This window comes from Gobius niger (genome assembly GCF_951799975.1).
Source record: "Gobius niger genome assembly, chromosome: 4".
Classification (NCBI taxonomy): Eukaryota; Metazoa; Chordata; class Actinopteri; order Gobiiformes; family Gobiidae; genus Gobius; species Gobius niger.
Genome location: NC_136855.1, coordinates 18,544,804 through 18,567,386, shown reverse-complemented (window position 1 = coordinate 18,567,386; position 22,583 = coordinate 18,544,804). Strand labels below are relative to the sequence as shown.

The 22,583-nt window shown below is 41.4% G+C and overlaps 1 protein-coding gene across 1 annotated transcript in view; it reads right to left on the bottom strand.

Annotated features, from left to right (window-relative positions):
* The window catches only part of mettl15 (methyltransferase 15, mitochondrial 12S rRNA N4-cytidine), a 63,705-nt gene that overhangs the window by 3,698 nt on the left and 37,424 nt on the right, over window positions 1-22,583 (bottom strand). Inside the window, exons 2-4 of the mRNA XM_079555334.1 lie at window positions 16,708-16,844; window positions 10,309-10,500; window positions 5,836-6,014 (exon numbers count right to left, since the gene is read on the bottom strand). Coding sequence (XP_079411460.1) covers window positions 5,836-6,014; window positions 10,309-10,500; window positions 16,708-16,844 — 508 coding nt within the window. The remainder of the gene's footprint in view (window positions 1-5,835; window positions 6,015-10,308; window positions 10,501-16,707; window positions 16,845-22,583) is intronic.

Sequence of the window (22,583 nt, the reverse complement as noted above, 5' to 3'; positions counted from 1 at the left end):
AAAGCTTGTGAAGTTTTTCCCAAACACTGTACAACATTCTGGCACCATAATCTTCGTCTTTCATGCTGCTTTCAACGCTTTATTCACCATATATGGTCTTAATGTAATATACTGCCATTTTCTTTTTTACTGGCCATTATCGCAGGCCTGCAGCATGACTGAGAGCTCTATGTGAAGCAGATGGAGGGTGGAGATGGTGTGGAGATGGCTGATGTGTCACTAAAATACTGAGAAACATGCTTCTGCCAAATGCCTCCGTGATCTCCCAGCTCTCTCGCTGCCAACTTTGCACTGAAATTTGCAAAACACAAACCAGTCGTGTCATAGCCATAGTTTAAATATCCTCCATTAGCTTGGTCATTATAACCACATTAGTGACAGCGCAATATTAGTAATAGTATTGTTGTGGCAAAATACTTTTGGCTCCAAGCAGCTGTGACCTTCCACTGCACACAATCTACCTGTTCAGTGTGTATTTGATAAATATTCGTGGGACTATGTATGAAATGTACTGCTTGAAAATATGAGTGAAAGCTATGCGTCAGTCCAGACATGAAGCGCGTGCCCTAAACACTGAACAAACTGCACCTACTGGCCACTGCACCTGTTTGACAAACTGCATGAATGAATCACCGGACTGAATACATTACACACTGGCATCACAAGGGACTGGAAATCTGGCGTCAAACACACAATCTCACAACATTGTGCAGCCTTAACAAGTCACAACCAACACACCACACATGAGAGGAAAAAACAAACAAACAATTAAACACTTGTATAGACCCATGGAGAAACTGCAATAAATAGCAGTGAATGATGTGGCATTTCTCTCCTCCTGCACCGAACAGCCCAAGGTGTGAGTCACTCTGAAATCAATACAACCTGCACAGCGGAGGACCAAGCCTCACCGAGCTGCGCGCCGGCTCTAATTCATCTTTCAAAGGTCCTAGCAGCACATCCGCGGAGGAAAGCAGAGATTAAGATGTGTACATAAGGGGAAAAGCAGGTAGTTAAGACGCAACCACAGCATCCAGATCAAACGGCACACAAAATTAACAGCCAGAAATGGAATATACCTCGCTGTTATGTGTTACAACTGGAAATCAATGGATATGATCGATAAACCTACATGCAACAAGATGAAACATTCACTTTAAGCCAGGAAACTAACAGGGGGTTGTGTTTAATTGCTCACAATTATCAGGTTTTGCATTAAAGCAAAATTAGAAAACAGTCAAAACCACAATGGAGTTCAACGATGCCGCCCACCTAAGGGTTCCAGAATAAAAAACGGCAGATTAGTGTACATCGTGCCTTTAAACATTTGAAAGGGATTTTTACTTCCAGTATCAGAGCAGGAACACAAGTGGGCAGTTGAGCACATGCATCATTTTTATTCAACACAGTTCTGAATTGAGCGCCAAAACAAACACATGAGTCCTATTCATTGAATGGACTTCTACTGTATCAACTGGAGCTCCCCCTTTTTCTAAATGGATTTATTGCAAACAAATGCATGACAGATTTTGTTTTGTCATTGCTACAGCAGGAATGGCTAGATTGTGGTCTGACAGCAGGTGGAGATGAAGTTTACTGTCCCACGGCCCAACTCATTCAACAATCACATCTGGAGATGGGACTCCGAGCACCGGCCTGCGCTGGCTGCTCACTGCTCCTGCAGGTCGCCCCAGCGGCATTAAGCACATTTAAGGGAAAAACTATGAAAAAGGGTGTTCCACTTTATTAAGCAGATCTTCATTTTCAAGCAATATGGGAAAGAAAAAGGATCTCTCTGCTGATGAAAAGCGTGAAATAGTTGAATGCCTTGGCCTAAGTATGAAAACCTTTGATATTTCATGAAAGATTAAGCATAATCATCATACAGATAAGAGATTTGTGGATGATTCAGAGCACACTCTGGTTTGTGCTGATAAAGGCACAATATGGACGGTTTCAGATGAATAGAACAGCTGCTACAAAGCAGCAGACAGGTATTTGAAGCTGCTGATGCCTCTGGAGTCTCCCGAACATCAAGGTGTAGGACCCTCCAGAGGCTGCAGTTGTGCATAAACCTTCTATCCGGGCCTCCCCTAAACTGTTCATTGAAGCTGATGAACAGAAACGGCTGCAACGGGCTCAGAAATACATGAGGACTCATTTTCAAACAGTCTTGTTCACTGATGAGTGCCGTGTAACCCTGGATAGTCAAATCAATGGAGTAGTGGATAGTTGGTGAATGACCACAATGTCCCAACAAGGCTGTGACGTCAGTAAGGAGGTGGCGGAGTCACGTTTTGGGCCAGAATCATGGTGAGAGAGCTGGTCGGCCCCTTAAGGCCCTTTTAGGCTCCCTGAAGGTGTGAAAATGACCTTTGAAAAATATGTGGAGTTTCTGACTGACAACTGTCTTCTATGCTACAAAATGAAGAGCCGTGGTTTCCCTAACAAGATCCTCTTCATGCATGACAACGCACCATGTCCTGCTGTAAAGAAAACCTCTGCATCACTGGCTGCTATGGGCATAAAAGGAGAGAAACTCATGATGTGGACCCCCTCCTCCCCTGACTTCAACCCTACTGAGAACCTTTGGAGCCTCAACAAAAAAACTTCTATGAGGGTGGGAGGCAGTTTTCATCCAAACGGCAGCTCTGGGAGGCTATTCTAACATCCTGCAAAGAAATCCAAGCAGAAACTCTCCAAAAACTCACAAGTTTAATGGATTTAAGAATTTTGAAGCTACTCTCACACAAGGGCTCCTATGGTAAAATATAACTTGACCTGTTAATATTTTTTTGATTGAAATAGCTTTTGATTTCAGTAAATATGACCTCCTAATGCTACAAATTCAACAAATGACCATTTTCAGTTAATTACAAGCTTTAAAATGTATTGAAGCGATGAGTTGCATAATAATTTGGAACAGTAGATTTTGAGGTTTTTATTATATATATATACTTATATATTATATATTTTATTATATTTATTTTTGAAAAAAATACTGTCATCACTGGGAGATTTTTTCCACCACATTTAAATGATCCTCTACCAGTGAAAGACTTTAAAATTATGCTGACTCTCATGTGAGTTGACAATTTAGAAAATCTTAGAAAAATGTCATTTGCATAATAATTTGGAACGCAGTGCATAATAAAAAACATTTTACACTACCTGTCTTATTAGGTTATTTCCAAAACTATCAAAGCAATTTATCTGCGGTCAGTTGTGGGCCATGCTGGTGACTCACCAGTTGAGAACCACTTCTTTAGAGAGCGTACAGAGAAGAAAAGTCATATTAAAAGTGGCAGCATGTTGACTGCAGTTATTTTGAGGCTAAGGTGTACTTAAATTTGTCCTTGATCTTAAAGCCCCTAAAGCTAATCCATTTTATTTTTTAAATATCTTATTTAACCAGGATAAAACTCATTAGAGATTAAAAAGCTCTTTGTCAAGAGTGTCCTGGCCCAAAAAACCCCCCGTAAAAATAACTAATAAAAATAAAACATCTACAGGTAAAAGACTTTCTGTTTCTGTAGTAGTTTCTGAGTGCGGTGCAGCAAACCTAAATGCCTTTTGACCCATTTGTGTTCGCACTCCGGGCACAGAGAGCAGGACAAGGCCATGAGAGTGCAGGCTGTAGCTGCTGCTGCTCCTCAGCTCAGTGAGCGGCTGCAGATACAAGAAAATCATCAAGGAAAATTCCAAGATATTTATATTCTGTTACTATTGGATCTGATCCTCATCTGAAATGATGGAAGACAAGTTCTGGGAAGCTGATTTTCTGTTTGAGAACAACATGTGTTTCTCTTGTCTGCGTTCAGATTATAAAAAGCATCCTGTAATTGATTAAAAGCAATTTGGAGTTGTGATATTACAAGTTCTGCAAAAAATAATAAAAGAAGTGGGCCTGCGGTACACCAGAAGATACTGTTAAAAACTTGTTTTGTTGCATTCCCACATTCCATCGCTAGATGTGCCACCTTCGAACCAGTGTGTTAACTTTGTCCTGCAGAAGCAGAGACGAGCCCTGCACCTCCCCTGCCCCAACACGCCAATCACCTGCCCTGCACCATGTAAACACAAACAGCAACAGCAACAGTTAGTGCACCAACACAGTCAGTGTTTAGCATTATGAAAGAAGTTTACAAGATAAACATCTGAGCGACCTGTTCTGATAATAATAATAATTACAGGGAACTGTCAGTTATTGTTCTCCTCGAAGCACACACCATTGGGAAGAGTACAAGGTGTTCAAGGGTTGTGGGATACAAAACCTCTGCACTGTAAATCTAAATATAACTATTATGTTCTAAATGCCAAAAAAAGGACTTGCATAAAAGTTGCAGTTAAGCAAATAAAAATTTTTATCAAAATGTTTACAGAATAAGATTGTAACATATCTTATTTATTCTGCGGATAATAGTGGTGCACTCGAGATTAATGAGATTCCCTTTCTCTTTGAATGCACATCAGAGCAGCGTGTGGAGGGGGAATGAGGGGCTTGGGTGAGGGGGTAAAGCCAGGTGAGGGGAAGGGGGTGCAGAGAATAGCTAAAGGCAGCTTTCAAATGTTCAATCACATGTAATGAAATATCTATATCAAAAGGGTTTTCAATTTTGAATATATACAAATCTTAATTTGTATATTATTTCACAATAATATACAGCGTTCAAGCCAATTTACCTTGAAATAATGTCTTTAATGTCAGTGAAAGGCATCCGAGTGAACTGATTTGTACTGCATGTCACTCATATTCATAATAAAAATCATCATCAGTCAACAAAGTGTTGTTGACATCAGGAGACATAAAAATTCAGATGTCCTGTACATTTACACTAGATTACTAAAACTAAAGGGCGTTTAATTGTATTTGTTCTCGTGCCCGCATTTGGAGCGGTAACATTTGTTTTCAATCATTTTTTATTTATATATATTTCTTAACTTCTTTTTGTTCCTTCAGCAACTCCCTTTTTATAATGAGGGTCACTACAGTCAAACAGCTTTCGTTTAATGCCAAATGTCGTTCCTGTCACTCTGCCTGGAGTGAACAACACAGTCCGATAGAAGCACAGTTACTTTGTGTCTGTCTTTGTGTCTCAAGCTGATGATAAACGTACTTTTAGTTTTGCATCTATTGTAGTATTTACACTTCATAAACACTTCACTTTTATATGCCATAAAATTACTTATTAGGGGTTGTAAACAACCATTATCCTCCATAAAATATTATGGTGCTAAAATTGGGCATTTTTATTCACGCTCAATTGGCACTAAAGCGTTGTATAGTCCTCAAAATAAAAAGCACATTGTGCTGAAAACATTGGCGCCGACTTGCTCTGCTCTTTAAAAAATATCAAACAGCTGCAGTTACTCACACCTGTTTTCCCTCGGTGACACTGACGCACGTACCGCTCTGTGCAATAACTATTGAAAAGACATCTCACTCGATCAGTGCCTCAGATCTCAAAAGGCGTGTGCAAAAAAACTATCACTCAGGACAAACACATAAGCCGAGCGTGCTTTCTTGAATAAGAGCTCTCTGAAGTGCATGCTTATAATGGGGCAGATGAGATGGATAGATACATAAAAGAGGGGAAATAGGTGGAGCGACTGTGTGTGCTTTTTAGGATATTAGACGAATTGTGATGCAGCCACATTGTCACCGTCTCATCTCATCCCTCTCACACGAGGAGCTGAAGCAGAGACGGGAGAGACAGAGCCTGGGATCACATTCAAGTCATTTTCTCAGGCAAATGCGTCCCGCTATGAGACTGACTTAACAACTCCACTTCTCCCTCGAAGCTCAAGCTGCGGGACACTGGCTATTAGCTATACCTGAAACCACGCTGGTCAGCTGCTGAGTCGTGGCGATGGGGGTCGACCGGCGCGCCTCTACAATGGCTGAAGCGATTTTCCAGGCGCGTCTCTCCTCACCATATGCGCTGAGGATGGATGTGAGAGCCTGTTGATCTAAGGTATTCACCACGTCAGTCGCACGGGGCATGTCAGGGTACCTACGCACAAAGAGATGCCCAATTAAGCGGCTTGACGTCATGACCCCCCTCCGTCTCTTTCGCCAGTCGACAGTGGTGACAATTGTTAGATATACAGCTGTAGAAGAGAAAAAAAAACAGAAGCATAATGTTTGGAGAATATTGCGAGGAAATGAAGGAGGAGATGCGGCTTGTGGCACGGCTCATAAAAGATAATCAGAGCTGCTGGTTCACACGTCTCTGTGGCACTTGTTAATTACTTGGATTTACTTCCCATGTCTGTGTAGGTTTCCTCTGGGTACTCCAGTTTCCCGTAACGCTAAAAACATGTACAATAGGCCAAGATGAACGATGTCTGTGTGTGTGAATGAATGGTGGTGGACCCCACAGCCTTAGCTACATAGCTTACCCCAATAGTGATAAACCAATAACAAACCGTGTGGGGAATTAATTAAAAATCCCCAACCCTGTGTAAAGCACTTTGGGCAGCTTGTGTCATGTGAAAAGCGCTATACAAATAATTTTTCATTCCTTTCCATTCTGCAAACATAATTATGAAACATTAGCCGTTCATAAACACGAGACAGCACTGTTTATCACAAATGTTTGATATATGATAAAATTGAACTTTTTCACAGTGGAGAAATTCACTTCATCCCCCGAGCGCCGACCTACGCTGGCAGCTCACTGCTCCTACAGGTCGCCCCAGCGGCACTGAGGATGGGTCAAATGCAGAGAACAAATTTCCCTACGGGTATTAATAAAGTATAACTTACTTAATTGTCTCTGTCTTTTGTATGTTAATCATTTCTGCTTTTATTTGATGTTTTTATTTAATACAGCCCCAATCAAAAGTTTGAGACCAATTGGAAAATAGAAAATATTCACATTTCGCTAGGTTCCAAGTGCTCCCTTTTCTCCTTGTTGCATACTGAAGTTCTAGGTTCCAAGTAGAACTTCAGTATGCAACAAGGAGAAAAGGGAGCGAGACAAAAACAAAATTGAGGAAATATTTTAAACTTAAAGAGGCTTTTTTGCAGCTGATCAAAAGTTTAGGACCACATGCCTTTAAAAGGCCAAATCTGTGCAAAAATGTGGATCGGTGCCATTAATCATTCATTTAGGTCGAGGATCGTCCAGTGTCTTGACGGACAGCCAATCCTCCAACTCAGTGCTGGTGACATTTTCAATAACAAATAATCTTTGAAGAGATTACTTACTGTATTCCACCTCTGTAGCCATGGCGCGCTGCTTGTGCAGCTCAACAACCCAACCACCTGCAATTTTTTTTGCCTTTGCCATCAGGACGTCATGAGTGTGAAGTGTGAATTAGGGCTGAACGATATTGACAAAATTTCATACCTTGATTTTCATGCCAGATATCTCGATATCGATACAATATAACTAAAAATAAATCTTTTTTAGAAAAATAAAAACATAATACAAAAGAGTCGGTCGGCCTCGAGGAGATTCTGGCAAACCATCCGGCGCCTCAGGAGGAGTGCTTCACCAACACTGTTTACAGTGCAGGTGGGGGGCTGCTGACCTCGACTGGGGATGTCGTCGGGCGGTGGAAGGGGTACTTCGAGGACCTCCTCAATCCCACCGTCACGTCTTCCGATAGGGAAGCAGAGGCTGGGGACTCGGAGGTGGGCTCGCCCATCACCGGGGCTGAAGTCACCGAGGTGGTGAGAGAGCTCCTCGGTGGCAAGGCTCCGGGGGTGGATGAGATTCGCCCTGAGTACCTTAAGTCTCTGGATGTTGTAGGACTGTCTTGGCTGACACGTCTCTGCAACATCGCGTGGCAGTCGGGGACAGTGCCCCTGGATTGGCAGACCGGGGTGTTGGTCCCTCTCTTTAAGAAGGGGGACCGGAGGGTGTGTTCCAATTACAGGGGGATCACCCTCCTCAGCCTCCCCGGTAAGGTTTACTCCAGGGTGCTGGAGAGGAGGATCCGGTCGATAGTTGAACCTTGGATCCAGGAGGAACAATGCGGTTTTCGTCCTGGTCGTGGCACATTGGACCAGCTCTATACCCTTCATCGGGTGCTCGAGGGTTCGTGGGAGTTTGCCCAACCAGTCCACATGTGTTTCGTGGATCTGGAGAAAGCGTTCGACCTCGTGGTGCCCTGTGGGGGATGCTCCGGGAGTATGGGGTCCGGGGCCCTCTGCTAAGGGCTGTCCGTTCCCTGTATGACTGCAGCAGGAGCTTGGTTCGCATTGCCGGCAATAAGTCAGACCTGTTCCCGGTAGGTGTTGGTCTCCGCCAGGGCTGCCCTTTGTCACCGGTTCTGTTCATTACTTTTATGGACAGAATTTCTAGGTGCAGCCAGGGGCCGGAGGGTGTCCGGTTTGGGAGCCTCAGGATCTCATCTCTGCTTTTTGCGGGTGAGGGGCGGATGGAGCGTGAGATCGACAGACGGATCGGTGCGGCGTCAGCAGTGATGCGGTCGCTGTATTGATCTGTCGTGGTGAAGAGGGAGCTGAGTCGGGGGGCGAAGCTCTCGATTTACCGATCGATCTACGTTCCCACCCTCACCTATGGTCATGAGATTTGGGTAATGACCGGATGCCTCCTGGTCACCTCCCGCGGGAGGTGTTCCAGGCATGTCCTAGTGGGACAAGACCTCGTGGAAGGCCCAGGACACGGTGGTGGGACTATGTCTCCGAGCTGGCCTGGTGTCGCCTCGGGGTCCCCCCAGAACAGCTGGAGGAAGTGTGCGTGGATCGGGAAGTCTGGGCATCTCTGCTGAGACTGCTGCCCCCGCGACCCGGCCCCGGATAAAGCGGAAGAAAATGGATGGATGGATGGACAAAAGAGTGCAGTTTTATTGATGAGAGCTCACTGTCAGTCATCAACATTAACAAAGTCACCAATCAAAAATTAAAACATTTTACTGCAGCTCTGCTTTAACAATAAATAACCAATAAATGCAGCAGCTGGTGGAAGGTAAGGCGTTGAAACTGCATTGAAGTGCAACATCTTATATTGTTCATAAGACAACATAACAGTATGCAGAAAAGGCAAGAGAACAGAGGTCGTTACACCACAACTTCTACAGATTCTTTGCCAGGAACACTAGCTTGTTAACCATGTCTGGCTTCAGACCAAACAGGACCTCAGACGGCATGCAATGGTGTTGTTTCAGGTGGTGAAATATGTTTGTTCTGCTAGTGGTGGTCAACCCTCTGACACAGGCCTAAATCTTCTGCTACTATCGGAGGGTATAGACTATAGAGGAAGTTTTCCCTTTAACAAAATATATTTTCTAAAAATTGTATATAAAATGTAAATACTGTCTGTAAATATTATGAACTGTATTGTTTTATGCTTTTTGTAGTGTTTTGTAATTGTCTGTCTCGGGGACTGCAGATGGAAATTAGAGCTAAAGTCTGATACAAAGCATCTTTTCATATGCTGATTAATGCTCCTGTGCATGTCCCTGTCAAATAAATAAAATAAAATAAAATAAAATAAGTGATATTCTGACTATTTCACAATAAAGCTCTCCCAGCGGCTGGAACGTTGACGGCTTTTATTTTGACAAGAAGACAACAAGAAGCCGCTACAATTAGCAGAACACTGACATCGATGTCAGAGCAGATTTCTCTACTTTCATTTTGCACGGACTCGGATTATGTGTTGTTGTTGCGTGTAAAAGGCTGTTGTGTTTGTGATCTGTCATACAACAGACCTGGGAGGAGACAAGACGCTCGTGCAGATCGGAGGAGTTATTTTGAGGTGTGGGACTTACCTGCACAGGAGAGCCGCTAGGATGTGCTTTGAGAAAACTTTCTGGACACGATGGGTTTTTATTAAAATCCTGGGCACAACATTTGTTGCTAACCCTGTTTCCAAAAATAGTCACAGGAGGTTTGAAAAGAGGCTAAATCTGTGTCAAAGTGGACCAGCGCTGCAGCTTTCCCTCAGCCTGCGCTCCAGTTGTTTACATCTTACACGTGAGTTTATATATTGTTTATATCGTTGCTTTTTTGATATTAATATCTTGAATGTTTGCATCTCAGTATCGATACGATAACGATATATCGTTCAGCCCTAGTGTGAATACCTGACAGAAAATGACACTGAATCCACATTTTTACACTGATTTGGCTTTTTAAAGGCATGTGGTCCTAAACTTCTGATCAGCTCAAAAAAAAAAGCTTGTTGTTGCATATTGAAGTTCTACTTGGAATCTTGTGAGATCCAACCAAGCAAATTGTGTGTTTTTTTTTTTAATTAATGCCATTTGTCTATGGTCAATGTACTTTTGACAATGACAGCTTATTGCACATTACATTATGTGTGCCCGGACCTGTCTCCGTCCATCCTCATGTCCAGCGGCCCGTCTTTGCTTAGAGCAAATCCTCTATGAGCCTGGTCCATCTGCATCGAGGAACATCCGGCATCCAAAAGCACTGCATCCACACTCCTCTCCCTGATCTTAGTGTGGGACAGCAGTGACTGAAGCTCACTGAACCGGCCCAGGAAGGGTGTCACTCGGCCACTGGAGAAAAGACAGGATAGCAAAGTTATTGAGGAAAACATACTTATTGCAATACAGAGAAAGGACAATGTTCACATATTCTGTGCACAGTTGCTGTACACAAAACAAATTGGTACAATAAAAACAGAAGGCAAAAAAAAATATTATGTTCCCTGTACTGTTAAGATGGGCTTTAGTCAATTCTTACTTTTTTCCATGAAGTGCTTTTCAAGCAACTCAATGTGCTTGACTGCAGTACATAATATATGGTATACAAACATGTTGAAGATCTTGCGACTTATCTGGAGGAGGGGCAGGATACCAGAGCTCAGAAAAGTAGCCAAAGGTTAGGCCTGGGACAAAATATATCGGATCGCAATACTTTGTGCTGCAATTCAAAGTATCGATACTTTATTAAGTAGTTCCGCCTAAACTTTGGTTTGCGAAACAGCATTTGGATGCTCCACAGCACCATCAGCAAAATATTCTGTGGACTGATTAACCCAAAGTTGAATAGTTTGGGAGGAACACACAACGTCATGTGTGGAGGAAAAATGGAACAGCACCAACATCAAAATCCTATCCTTAATGTGAAGTATGGAGCAGGAGAATCATGGTGCGGGGCTGTTTTGTTGCCTCAGGCCTGGACAACGTGCTATTATCAATAGAAAAATGAATTCACAAGTTTATCAAGATATTTTGCAGAAAAACCTGAGACATTCACAACAGCGTGGAATAAGTAAGTGAACCCTTGTATTAAATATCTGGCTGACCCTTCTTTTGCAGCAATGACTGCTTTTCTGTCGTTGCAGATTAGACTGTCACAATAATCAGAGTTAATCTTAGACCATTCCTCTTCACAAAACTGTTGCCGTTCAGTGAGATTCCTGGGTTGACTTACTTCTTCCTCCCTGTCCTGTGAATGTTTACATGTTATGGCCAATAAAAATATGGTGAAATGTAAATGTTTGGTGGTATTACTTTAAGCAGACACTGTTTATTCATTCTTATGATTTTGATGAAGATCAGACCACGTTTTATGAATTTAGGCAGAAATGTGAGAAATTCCAAAGCGTTCACGTATACATTTTCCTCCCACTGTACATGGCATAAAACCCTCAATAGTCTTGATCGACAAACAGGGGGGAAAAAAACAAAAAGAACAATACATCAGACACATGTACACATCTGATGATTGTACAAATATTGCCAGAAACTCAAAAGTCAGAATATAAAATGTAGAATAAGACGTTTATTTTTACCACCCCCGAGTTCAAAGTTGTATTTTTTATGTCCTTCAGTCTCTCCAACATCTCGCAAAATGTCTGACGAGCTCTTACTTCCTCATGCAGCAGCAGAGAGATCCTCTGGCTGCGGTCATGCATTTTTCATGTGACCTTTTAACATTGTGTGAACAGAGATGACGGCAGAAGAAAGCAACAGGACTGAGCATCTATACATTAGACGTCAAGTGCTCCTCTAGTCGCCACTGTCCATATGCTGGCTACCTTAACAACATCTGCTCAGCGATTGGGCTCGTCTGATAAACTTTCAAGTGGTTTTAATGGCTTTGAATCCCCAAATACAACTGAGCTTTTGTTGTACTTAATTACTCTTTCATCGTAAAAGACAATGGGGGGAAATTGTAATCACTGACTCAAGTATTTTCTGTTGCTGAGCGGTTTGGAATTGGTACAACTTTTAACTCGTTACCCCCCGCCTGAACCGAGCGCGTTTTCTCCAGTTCGGCTTTACCCAGATCTAAAAGATTCTCAACTGGAGAGCAACAGAGCAACGCCTCATTTGAAAGCTAAGACCTGCAAAAGTGATGGTAACTTTGTCACAGAGTTGCCAAATTTTTGTTACATTTTTTTAAGCGTTTTTGCCACGTTGTAGTTGCATTTTTATTGCTTTTTTGTGTCACTTTTTTGCCAATTTTGTGGCTTTTTGGCTGCTTTTTCATCGCTTTTTTACATTGCTTTTCTGTTATGTTTTAGACACTTTTTTGTCATGTTTCTGTCTGTTTTTGGTGCTTTATCATTACTATTTTTTCATTGCTTTTTTTGTTATGTTTTCACCACGTTTCTGTAACTTTTTTCTCATTTTTTCCACTGCTTTTATGTCACTTTTGTGTTGCGTTTCATCCTCGTTTTTGCTGCTATTTCGATGCTTTTTTTTTTTTTTCCTTTTAGACTTGGGTAAAGCCTGACTGGAGAAAATGTCCTGACTGGAGTCTCGGTCCAGGCGGGGGTTAAGAGGCTAAACTTTCAGCTTCAAAACCTGATTGGAGCCGTAACATCAAAGACTTGTCACCTATTCATTCTAATTGACAGGCAAAGGTCAAAACAAAGTAGATATTATTAGACAGTTGTAAGAGAACCGTGTTGCTTGCCCACACATGCATGACAACCAGATCGTTAACATCAAACCTGTTTTTTATGGCACAAAGAGATATAAAAATATGCAAAACTGTTATGTAACAAGTCTAAATTATTAACGTCTTTATGTGCCTTTGACAGAGATGAAGATATAAATGCATTATGTAACGTCTTATATTATTAAACAGGACAAGTTTCACTGGCGAACGTGTCGGGGGCTGACCGTGGGTTCACAGCTATTTGTAGCCATACCACTCTCAACAACATTGACATCACGTAGCCAAACTTTTGTTATTCTGGCACGTCACTACATCGAGCCAATGGCAAAACCCAAACTGTGCAGATTGAAGCGGAGGACTTGTGAAATGCCACGAACAAAGCTGAAATAAGGAGGATGGCAGCACGAGTTAGGACTATAAAAAAAAGTTTTGGACTGGGCAGTATGCTGCTTGGTCAATTAAGTCAGGGGTAAGAATATGGAAACTAATCTAAAATACTTAATGTAATTCAAAAACAGTCATGGCCAACAATAAAGACTGATTTGGCTACAATGCTTTATTTAATAATCGTGACTCGGTTTTGAGTAAAATTAGATTCTTCCCATTTTATCCCCTTGTAAATTGACGCGGGTAAACGACAAACAGGCACTTTCATGTGGTTTGGTGTTTGCTTCAGTGTCAATTTCATCAGCTAAAATATTTTATCATCATTGTGGTCAAAGTAATATTTTTGTAAACCTCCAGATATTTTGGTCAACTAATAAAAACAAAAGAAAAAGAGAAGAGTTTTATGCAGAAATCCTCCACAAACACAGGTTGTGGCACAAAATGTACACCGACTTGTGACCCCTTGTGGCTAAGGATAATTTTACCATTTCAATAAATAGCTGTAATGTGCTGAAATTCTAGTCAAATATATTCCACCTCTCAAAATGAATGTCTTGACTCTTTGGGTACATGTAAATGATGTTTGCACACTCATAAAATGATACCATATGTAAAAATCTGTTTTCTCATGTCGCTTCAAATGTTTAAGTGGTTTGGCATATTCATGTTTTCTCCCCTGTTGTAAGGCCCTAGCACTCTTAATATCACGTTTGACACTAAAACACTTCTCGCAGCAAGTCCATTTGCTGCTCGAGCTCATCGGAGGTAAGAGTACACCACGTAAGGACATGAAGATCTTTCTCTCTCACAGCAGACTGTCTTTAAGCGCATGCTCCATGTCTGCGATGCTGCCTCTTCACAAATCAAGCCTGAAATATTCCCCTGTGTTGACCTGCTCAGCTCCTTTACCTGCGTCACTGAAGCCTAAGACAAGATGCTGATTGATTGCTTTCAGCAGGGGAGTGGTGATGAAAATATCTACAGTCCGGCAAAGGGAAAATGAGCCAACAAACACTGAACCAACATTCACTTTTCAAGTGTGTCTCCCTCTTTTTCAAATTTGTTCAAAGGATATTGAATGGTCCGTTTGGTAATAAGTAGAACAGGAAACATGACTGTAAAGCTCACATTTTTCTGTGTCACCTACCAAAAACAGACATGCTTCAAGATTTACTCTTATGAGTCGTGTGTGACAAATTTGATTGATAGGCGCTGAATATTTTCATCTCTGCCCTGAGCCCCATAAAGAGACTTGGCTGTGTTGAAGACAGCAGTAAGTACAGAACTTTGCTATAAAGACAACTAACAGTAATACTATATTGGCTGTTGTGAAAAGACAGCAGTCATTGGTAGGGATGAGTATCGTTAAGGATTTATCGATAATACTACTCCGGTACTTTAACGGTACTCTTGTCAGTACTTTAGACACTGTATGTAGCCTAGGCCTGTATTCATGTTTGTGGGCCTAATTTGTTTTCAATTTGAGCATACACTTAACATAGGGGAGTTAAAATACAAATATGGACCAAAATCTAAAATACATTTATTTATATTTTTAATTATCTAGTAAATCACAGATTAAGATGGATTAAGATGTTAATCACTTGTTGGTTAGATTTGGCTGTAGCTCTGGGGCTGAGCCCAAATGAAAACTCATCTGTCCACCATGGGCCACAGAGCCTTCAGCTACTCTACACCGCGACTCTGGAACTCTCTACCCTATACGAGCGAGGCTGAACAGATCCAATGCAGCGAATGCATCCATGAGAGCAGAGAGAGCCGTTTTAGTGCTTATTTGAGCGTGCGTGATTAGAGCAGCAACACAGCAGCCTGTTAATAACTATGATACCGAGTTTCGGTACCCATCCCTAGTCATTTGGGCTCATGGTTAACATCTCAAATATGAGCAAATAACGTTTACCAGTACACGCCCAGTAGGGGTGGGCCATATCGCATCGTATATCGTTATTGCAATATCATTTTTTGATACCGTAATTTTTTATATCGCTATGGACACGATATAATTATAATAAAAACAGGGGCAGGTGCTCAAACAATAACATGAAATGAAGGATGTAAATATGCTTGAGTAGATCATATTTGTGAGGAAATTAGCATGGCTCTGAAAAAGTAAAAAATAAATATCTTCCAAATTGGCGTAAGCTGGAATTTTGAAGTAATTTGTCTGTTGTCCATTACATCGTCAAATATATCGTTATGGTGAGATTTCTTTTTTATATCGTGATAGAGATTTTAGGCCATATCGCCCTGCCCTAATGCCCAGTGTGCACATTACCATTAAAGATACATCACATTCCTACAAAGAAAGATGTCCTGGTGTAAGGTTTTACATTGCAGCCAAAGCTAACAGCCACAGCACTAGATGAGAAGGACTGACTGGGTAAAAGCGTAGAGAAATGAAGAGGCCAACAGAAGTCAGAAGTGAATGATATGAACGAGAGAGAGAATATACAGTAACTTTTAAAAATGGTGTATTTAAAAAGATAAATGGATCTTTAACATTGGGTGAGCTTCACGCCAACACACCAGTTTGTGCCAAGGTTAGACATTGTTCATGACACAGAGTGCAGGGGAGAGAAAATCCCTCACCCGTTGTGCAGATGCTCTGCGTAGGCAGGCTGGGTCTTTTACTGAGGCTTCCAATAATATTGGTTAATAGCTAGATTTCTCTGGGTTCTCTCAACTTGCATCACGAGTAAGTGTGCAAGAGTTTACAGCAGGGTATATTGCTACTGACAGAGTACAGTGTTTGGGAGCGCTCTCTCCCTTAATTGTCATTCCTTGCTCACAGGCACATTGCTCTGGCAGATTCCCCTGAGAGAGGTTTCCCCAGAATCTACGTAAAAGGATTCCTTCCCACGCCATGGTCTTAGGAACATCTCATTTTCATCCGCCCGCGCACACACTCCCGCACGCCCGCGCTGTGTCCTCGTGTCTCCCTGCTCACTGCAGACTCGATTTTTTCCCTTGTTACTTCTAAACTTCTCTGGGCTTCTCTCACTTCCTGCCCCCCCACGTCTTATAGATCCTCCGTGGGAGGCAGCATCTCCCTCTCACTGCAGCGTGGGCCCTTACTCTGACAAATGACATGCCTGGCCCACCAGCTCTGCGTGGGGGGAGAAAAGCTTTAACTTAAGGAGGAGGAATGGATTTGATTGGCCAAAGGAACTCAGGGGCTGTATCTTAGCAAGCAATATTTGATCGGGCTCTGGCAAAAAGTGAGAGATATAGATATCTGCAGTACTACATCACACCTACAGTATGTTTTAATGACCACAAGCCAGCCCTCGCTCTGAGCCTCCACCGCTCTAAACTGTGACAGTGAAAGATCTTGGTAAACCATTAGCACTGACATTGTATAAACATTTGTCTAGACAGCTCATAACACAAGCTTTAACTGGTGTTACTGTTGATCTTTTGCATCACCACAATACATCACTTACGGGTGTTCCTTGGCCAAGTCCTCGGCCAAAGAAACTGCTGTGGGATCTCGGTCTAATGCCAGAACTGTGACTTCAGGAACGGTGCTAAGTATCGCCTTTGTATGGCCACCACCTCCAAATGTCATGTCCAGGACCACCTACACACGGGACAAACAAACAACACAAATCTTAATCATCATCATACTATAATTACAAGGCCACAAGTGTTACCAACAACATGAACTCCATAGTTACTTGTTTAGACAGACGACACATATCAATAGAAATCAAATAGTATTTGAAAAGGCTTTAGTGGTTCAATTGACCAAATAAATGAATACAAAACAAATCAAACATAGTAGACATAATATTGTGACAGATTTTGTTCTTTAAGTGCATGTGTTGAAGACAGAAGGTGAAAGGCTTTGACACACAAGTCAAACTGTGATCCCAGATCCTCCGTATATTCGACACAGATATCCATATGTGTCATCTGCACTGATAATGTGGGTGATGTGATTTACTGTAAATGAAATCGAATGCTAGTGAAGTAACTTTTCACCCCATCGGACACAAACTAAACTATATATAATTCTATAGTAAAAAACATGAAGGCATAAAAGGTTATTACATATACATTGACGAATACAAATCAATTGGACAATTGTTGTGTTACAGGAACAAGGATGATGACAGTTTACTATAACTGTCTGACTGGATGACCGTTAATAGCATGTGGGAGCCCTAATGGTTGCAGAGCCACGGCTGTCTCTGCAATGGCTTTTAATTTTACATCCAGACTGCAGACTGAGGTTAATGGAAATTGAAGATGCCTCAAGTAACTGAATATAACTAGAAATGGCTAATTCTTTCAATATTCATAACAGCTCCAGCACTTATGTGAATAATTGTGATAATAATCAACTTTCAAAAGAGTAATTTTTTTATTTAATAATTGCTAGTATGATCTGTCTATTCCATACTAGCCGCTCCACTTGCTGCCTGGGAGTCAACAAAATCTGCGCATGACCCAATATAACTCAGAGTTACACCCAGGTCATAGCCTACAGATCATTTCTGGAGAGCATAAAATTGTGCAGTCGTACATTTTTTCTGTACTTTGAGCAAAACTAGAGATCACTCCATTAAATTGTAATTGAGTTGAGATGCTGAGGCACTGTTGTAATTAGGACTTGTGATATTGTATCTGTGCACCTGACGACTTCAGATGTATAAAGTTATTATCTATTTTGTTCTGTAACTAATAACTAACTGCAGCTCATTGAATGTAAAGAGGCTGGCCATTAAAGCAAGAGCCAGACTAACATCACAGTGCCAATAACATTAGCACTGATACTAATCTGGGATTGCTTCGGTTTAAATCGTTCGGGGAGTGCAGCATTTGATTGGATCAAGCACACCACAAATCCATTAAATGTGTAGTTTTGAAAAATGTTGTGTTTGTTAGTATGTAGCAGTATACCTCGACTTTTTCTGGCATCGCCACGTTGTAAATTAGAATAACTTTTGGTTTGGCGGAAGCAGCACAAGATAGCATTAACTGGATAATGTAATTAGTTGGTTACAATCTTTGAATTATTTTTTTTAGTTTGTTCTTTGTTTTTGTTTTTAAATGAAACAATACCCTCTACATGGCAATGTCTTTCATCACTAACGGTTTCTTCTGTGTCTCCCACATCGCTTTAGCTGATTCATTTCTGTGGTAGTCATGAATTGACTCATGTCAACTAACCATTTCTTTGGTCAACTACAGCCTTAGTCTAGTCTTTATCTAGGGCCACCATTCTTAAAATGGGGCCCCCAAAAATAAATTCATAAATACATTAACTGATAATTTTAACAGGAACAAATTAACTAGTAAAGGAAACAATCATGCCATCAAGAAATACTTACTAATATTTCATTCACAATAACAAGAAAACATTTTATTATATATCAACTTTTTTGGGCCCAAGCCTGGACGATGTCCTGGCAAGGGACTTTTGTTCTCCCCCGGTTTCTTGCTTGCTTTGGTTCTCAAGACATGTATCCAATAATTAAGTAGAATGAGATCCAGACTTGGGTTGCTGGATCCTATAGCTAAAATTTGTTTGGACATAAAGGGACTCTCTACTACTTTAACAATCCAAGCACCTATCCCCAATAAAGTCCTAATTATTGCAAGTGCAGCCTCCAGTAAAGCACACCAACAGAATAGCTTTCAACTGAAGTATGACATATTCACCTATAGTGAAACTCATATGGAGTTAAAGGCAACCCAGTTTCTGTAGTTAAAAAGGCTTTAAACACATTATTTTTTACATTGTACATTGGAAATGGGGCACATTCAAAGGTCCCAGGATTTTTTTCGGCAAGGTAAGGAGTTCCCACTCCCCAACATTGTGAAAACCCCAATCAAGAGTAAACACCATTAATTAAGAAGTAAGGGCAGGAAAGTAAAAGATTGCTAAAAGGTTGGCTTAATTCTACTCCCCCTTTGAGATTTATTCAAATGTCAGCAAATGTTAGAGAACACATGTAAAACGGTACAATAGGAAATGCCACCTATTTCCCACAAAAACATGAAACATGTGGATCGATAGTGACGTTGGGGCTGGGGTGTGTGCGTGCATGTGTGAGGGGAGAAGTGATCAATGGCGGTTCCCTTTCCAGCGCACAGCAGCAGATGGGGAGGGGGAGTGGGCTAGTGGGATGAGTCACACGCATAATGAACTTGCCTGTTGTGCAATTCAACACAAAAAAAGGAAAAAGCTAAACATAAACAGTAAAAATATATAAAGCAGAGGAGAAACTGATCGTCGACTGGAGTGTGCTGCACTTGTCACAACAGTCTTTTATCGCATCTCGAGGAAAAGTGTGACCAAACGGTTAGGGCTGTTGTGTTTTAGGAGTGCAAATAATGAACTGACAACCAGCTGATGCTCGAGGTTAGCAGAACCACAAGTTTATTCTATTTGATAGTCATGCATGCATAACACAAACATTGCAGTTCTTATTTAAAGAACAAGTTTCATCCCCTTGCACTCCCTCTAACCTCTCGCGCTCTAAGTCAACTAAGGAAGAAATTAAATGCGCGTAGACAGGATTGCCAAATTGGATACAGCCTATACCAGGTCATTTATAAGGTAAATTAAAAATCTAGTTTCCTACAGCCTAGAGGAAAAGCAGTTAATTCTCAACGGAACAAATGCAGTTTCTTCTAGAAACCACCCAAAAGCTTGTTTTCCCCCCCCTTGCTACCTTCAGATGCCCAGAACAACTGTGTGAGAGGTTTGAGACGGAGATTTGTTGATAATAGGTTTGGCATTTGCGACAATGATTGGCACCAAACTTGGAGAGTGAGTCATTCGCATTGATATTTCATCCACGGGAGATGTCAAAGAGGCCCCTCGTACAGACCAAACAAAGAAACACAAGAAAATGAACAGAAAGGATGAGGGTCAATCCAGTGGAGGGACTACACCACAAATACAAAGTTTGGTCAAAAGTAAGAGGTGTGCAGTTTCTGCCTTTGCCAGCAGAGGGAACAGGATAGTAAAGAGTAATGAGCTGCACAGTGCTACGGTGCAGGACACTTTGGCTGTCTCCCTCCCATTGCATTCTTATTAAAAACGTTTTATTCCAAAAACGACACATACAAATACAGACATAAAGCTGAGTCCATCTTCGGTGCCACACATTGCTAAATACATAAATTGCTAATGTATATGATTAGAGAGGTGCAAGGAACTCATCTTCCACTTACTCCCTTAAAGGGTCATGTAAAAAAAAAAAAATATATTCACAGTTTTATTACATTATGCAAATAAATAAAAAAAACTGAACAAAAGGAAAGAAAACCTACCCACATCCCACCCCCTCTCTCCATTAGAAAGTAAAATAAAGTAAAAAGAAGGCTAAACCAACAACAGATATAAAATACATTTAAAAGCAACATCAAGTAGCACCCGGTAAGAAGTTACTGCAATGACAAGGTTCTAGTTTGGTTCTAAACAATCACAACTCCAAAGCTTGTGTACAAAGTTACATCATTGACCTGAAATACCATTTACACATTAGCTTACTCTATAAAGACAATATTGAGTTACACTACTCTTTGCTTAATAGATACTGACTTTCTTACTGCTGATGTTCAAATTCTCTTCTTTGTAAGTACATCTAAGATCTGTCCCGGATTTTGTTTGATTGAACCTTTGCAACGAGATGATAAATCGTCAATGACTTTTATAAGCTATATAGACTTTGGGTTGCCACGTCTGGAGTGAAAAAGCATTTTAAAGCGTCATTGTTGTTGCCATAAATTATTCTAAATGGAGGACCAAGACAACAAAATGGAATAAAGAAAATCTCAGTCACATAGAGGACCTCAGCGATTTTCCGATTTATTGTCGCAAGTTGGATATTGCGCCGCTTCATATTGTGTTGCCCATAATTTGGCGAAAGTTCTAATATCCAAACATAATTATATAGGCCTAAACTACAGACATGGTTTATTATAGAAAGGTTTCCGCACATGTAATTGCTAACCATTGAAATTGTGATTTTGCTTCAATTGCGCCGGACTGTGCAGCCCTAATGGTTATCGTGGAGTTTCAAGTAGAGTTATCTCCATTTTTGGCAATGGTCTCGTAGTGGACATATCTGTTACACAGGCAGAAAACTCACTCAGCGATGGCCATATGGAAAAAAGGGGGCCTCTTCTGGTTGAATTCATTAGGAAAAGGCAAACAGGAACCAGAGAGGCCGAGTAGTACTTACCTAAATCCTACTTGCGACTCCCCAGCCCAGGTCAGTTACAGTGGGGGAGCTACAATGTCATTGAGGGGAGTTTTTACAGATCTTGTTACACTAACACACAGACCATTAGGGCGACAGATATACAGGTATGGGATCGCTTTTCTTGTCGCGTCCGTTGCCATGGCAAGAGCAGAGCCGAGCGGTTTGCGTTTCTCTCTCTCTGTCACACAAAGTTCACACTGAGGATTTTTCAGAGGTGGCACAGAGGCAAAGGGACAGACGCAAAAGCGAAAAATCAGCAGAGATGAGTCAGAATCTAATAGACAATTTTTTTTCAAAGTGTTGCATTTGCGCCAGTCTGTTTCGAACAATTAAATTAGCAGAAAGTCCAATTTTGTGGAATGAATAAATACAACATTTTGGCCGTTCTGAAGAGTGGCTGGTGTGGGAAAATTTTACCAATCCTTCCCAAACCTAAGCCAGCCAAGATAAATGCACTGTGCCACTCCCAAGTCCGAACTAAACACGATCAGCTGTCAAATTCAAACCTTGATCAATATTTGCTGTAACACGTATTCAATTTGCATTGTCGTTTTAAGGTCTTCTGATGCTGCGGTATTTTCTCCCTAATTGGGCAGTGTGACGCAGTGAGGTGATGCAGAGTACGGAGGCTTTCCACTTGACAGCGAGTCCGGCTCTCACACCTGAATGTGCACTGCTCTATAATGAGTTAACACATTTCACATGACCCTTAGGACATCACACGAGTTCACTTTGGCAAAAAGTCGAGCCAAACTTTGCTTTTCTTCTGCTTTATCAGGCGTAGCACTGTAGACGAGGGCTGCACAACTTCATTCCGCAAGTATTAAAGCAGTACTAAGTAACTTGTTTACCTTAATAAATCCTTTCCGTAGTCCGTAATACAAGCGTTGATGGGATGATTGGGGGGTCTTTCATCTCCCCCTGGTGTCTCTGGCCAGAAAACCACAATTGCAACTTCACTGCCTCTGGGTCAGAATCACGAAGAAGAAGCTACCAGGCTAACGGGCAAAGCTATCTGCGGGATAGCACTACTTAAGCAGTGTTTACAATCAAGTTTGAGTGAAAAAAATCGTAGTATTTACTCTCACGGACAATTA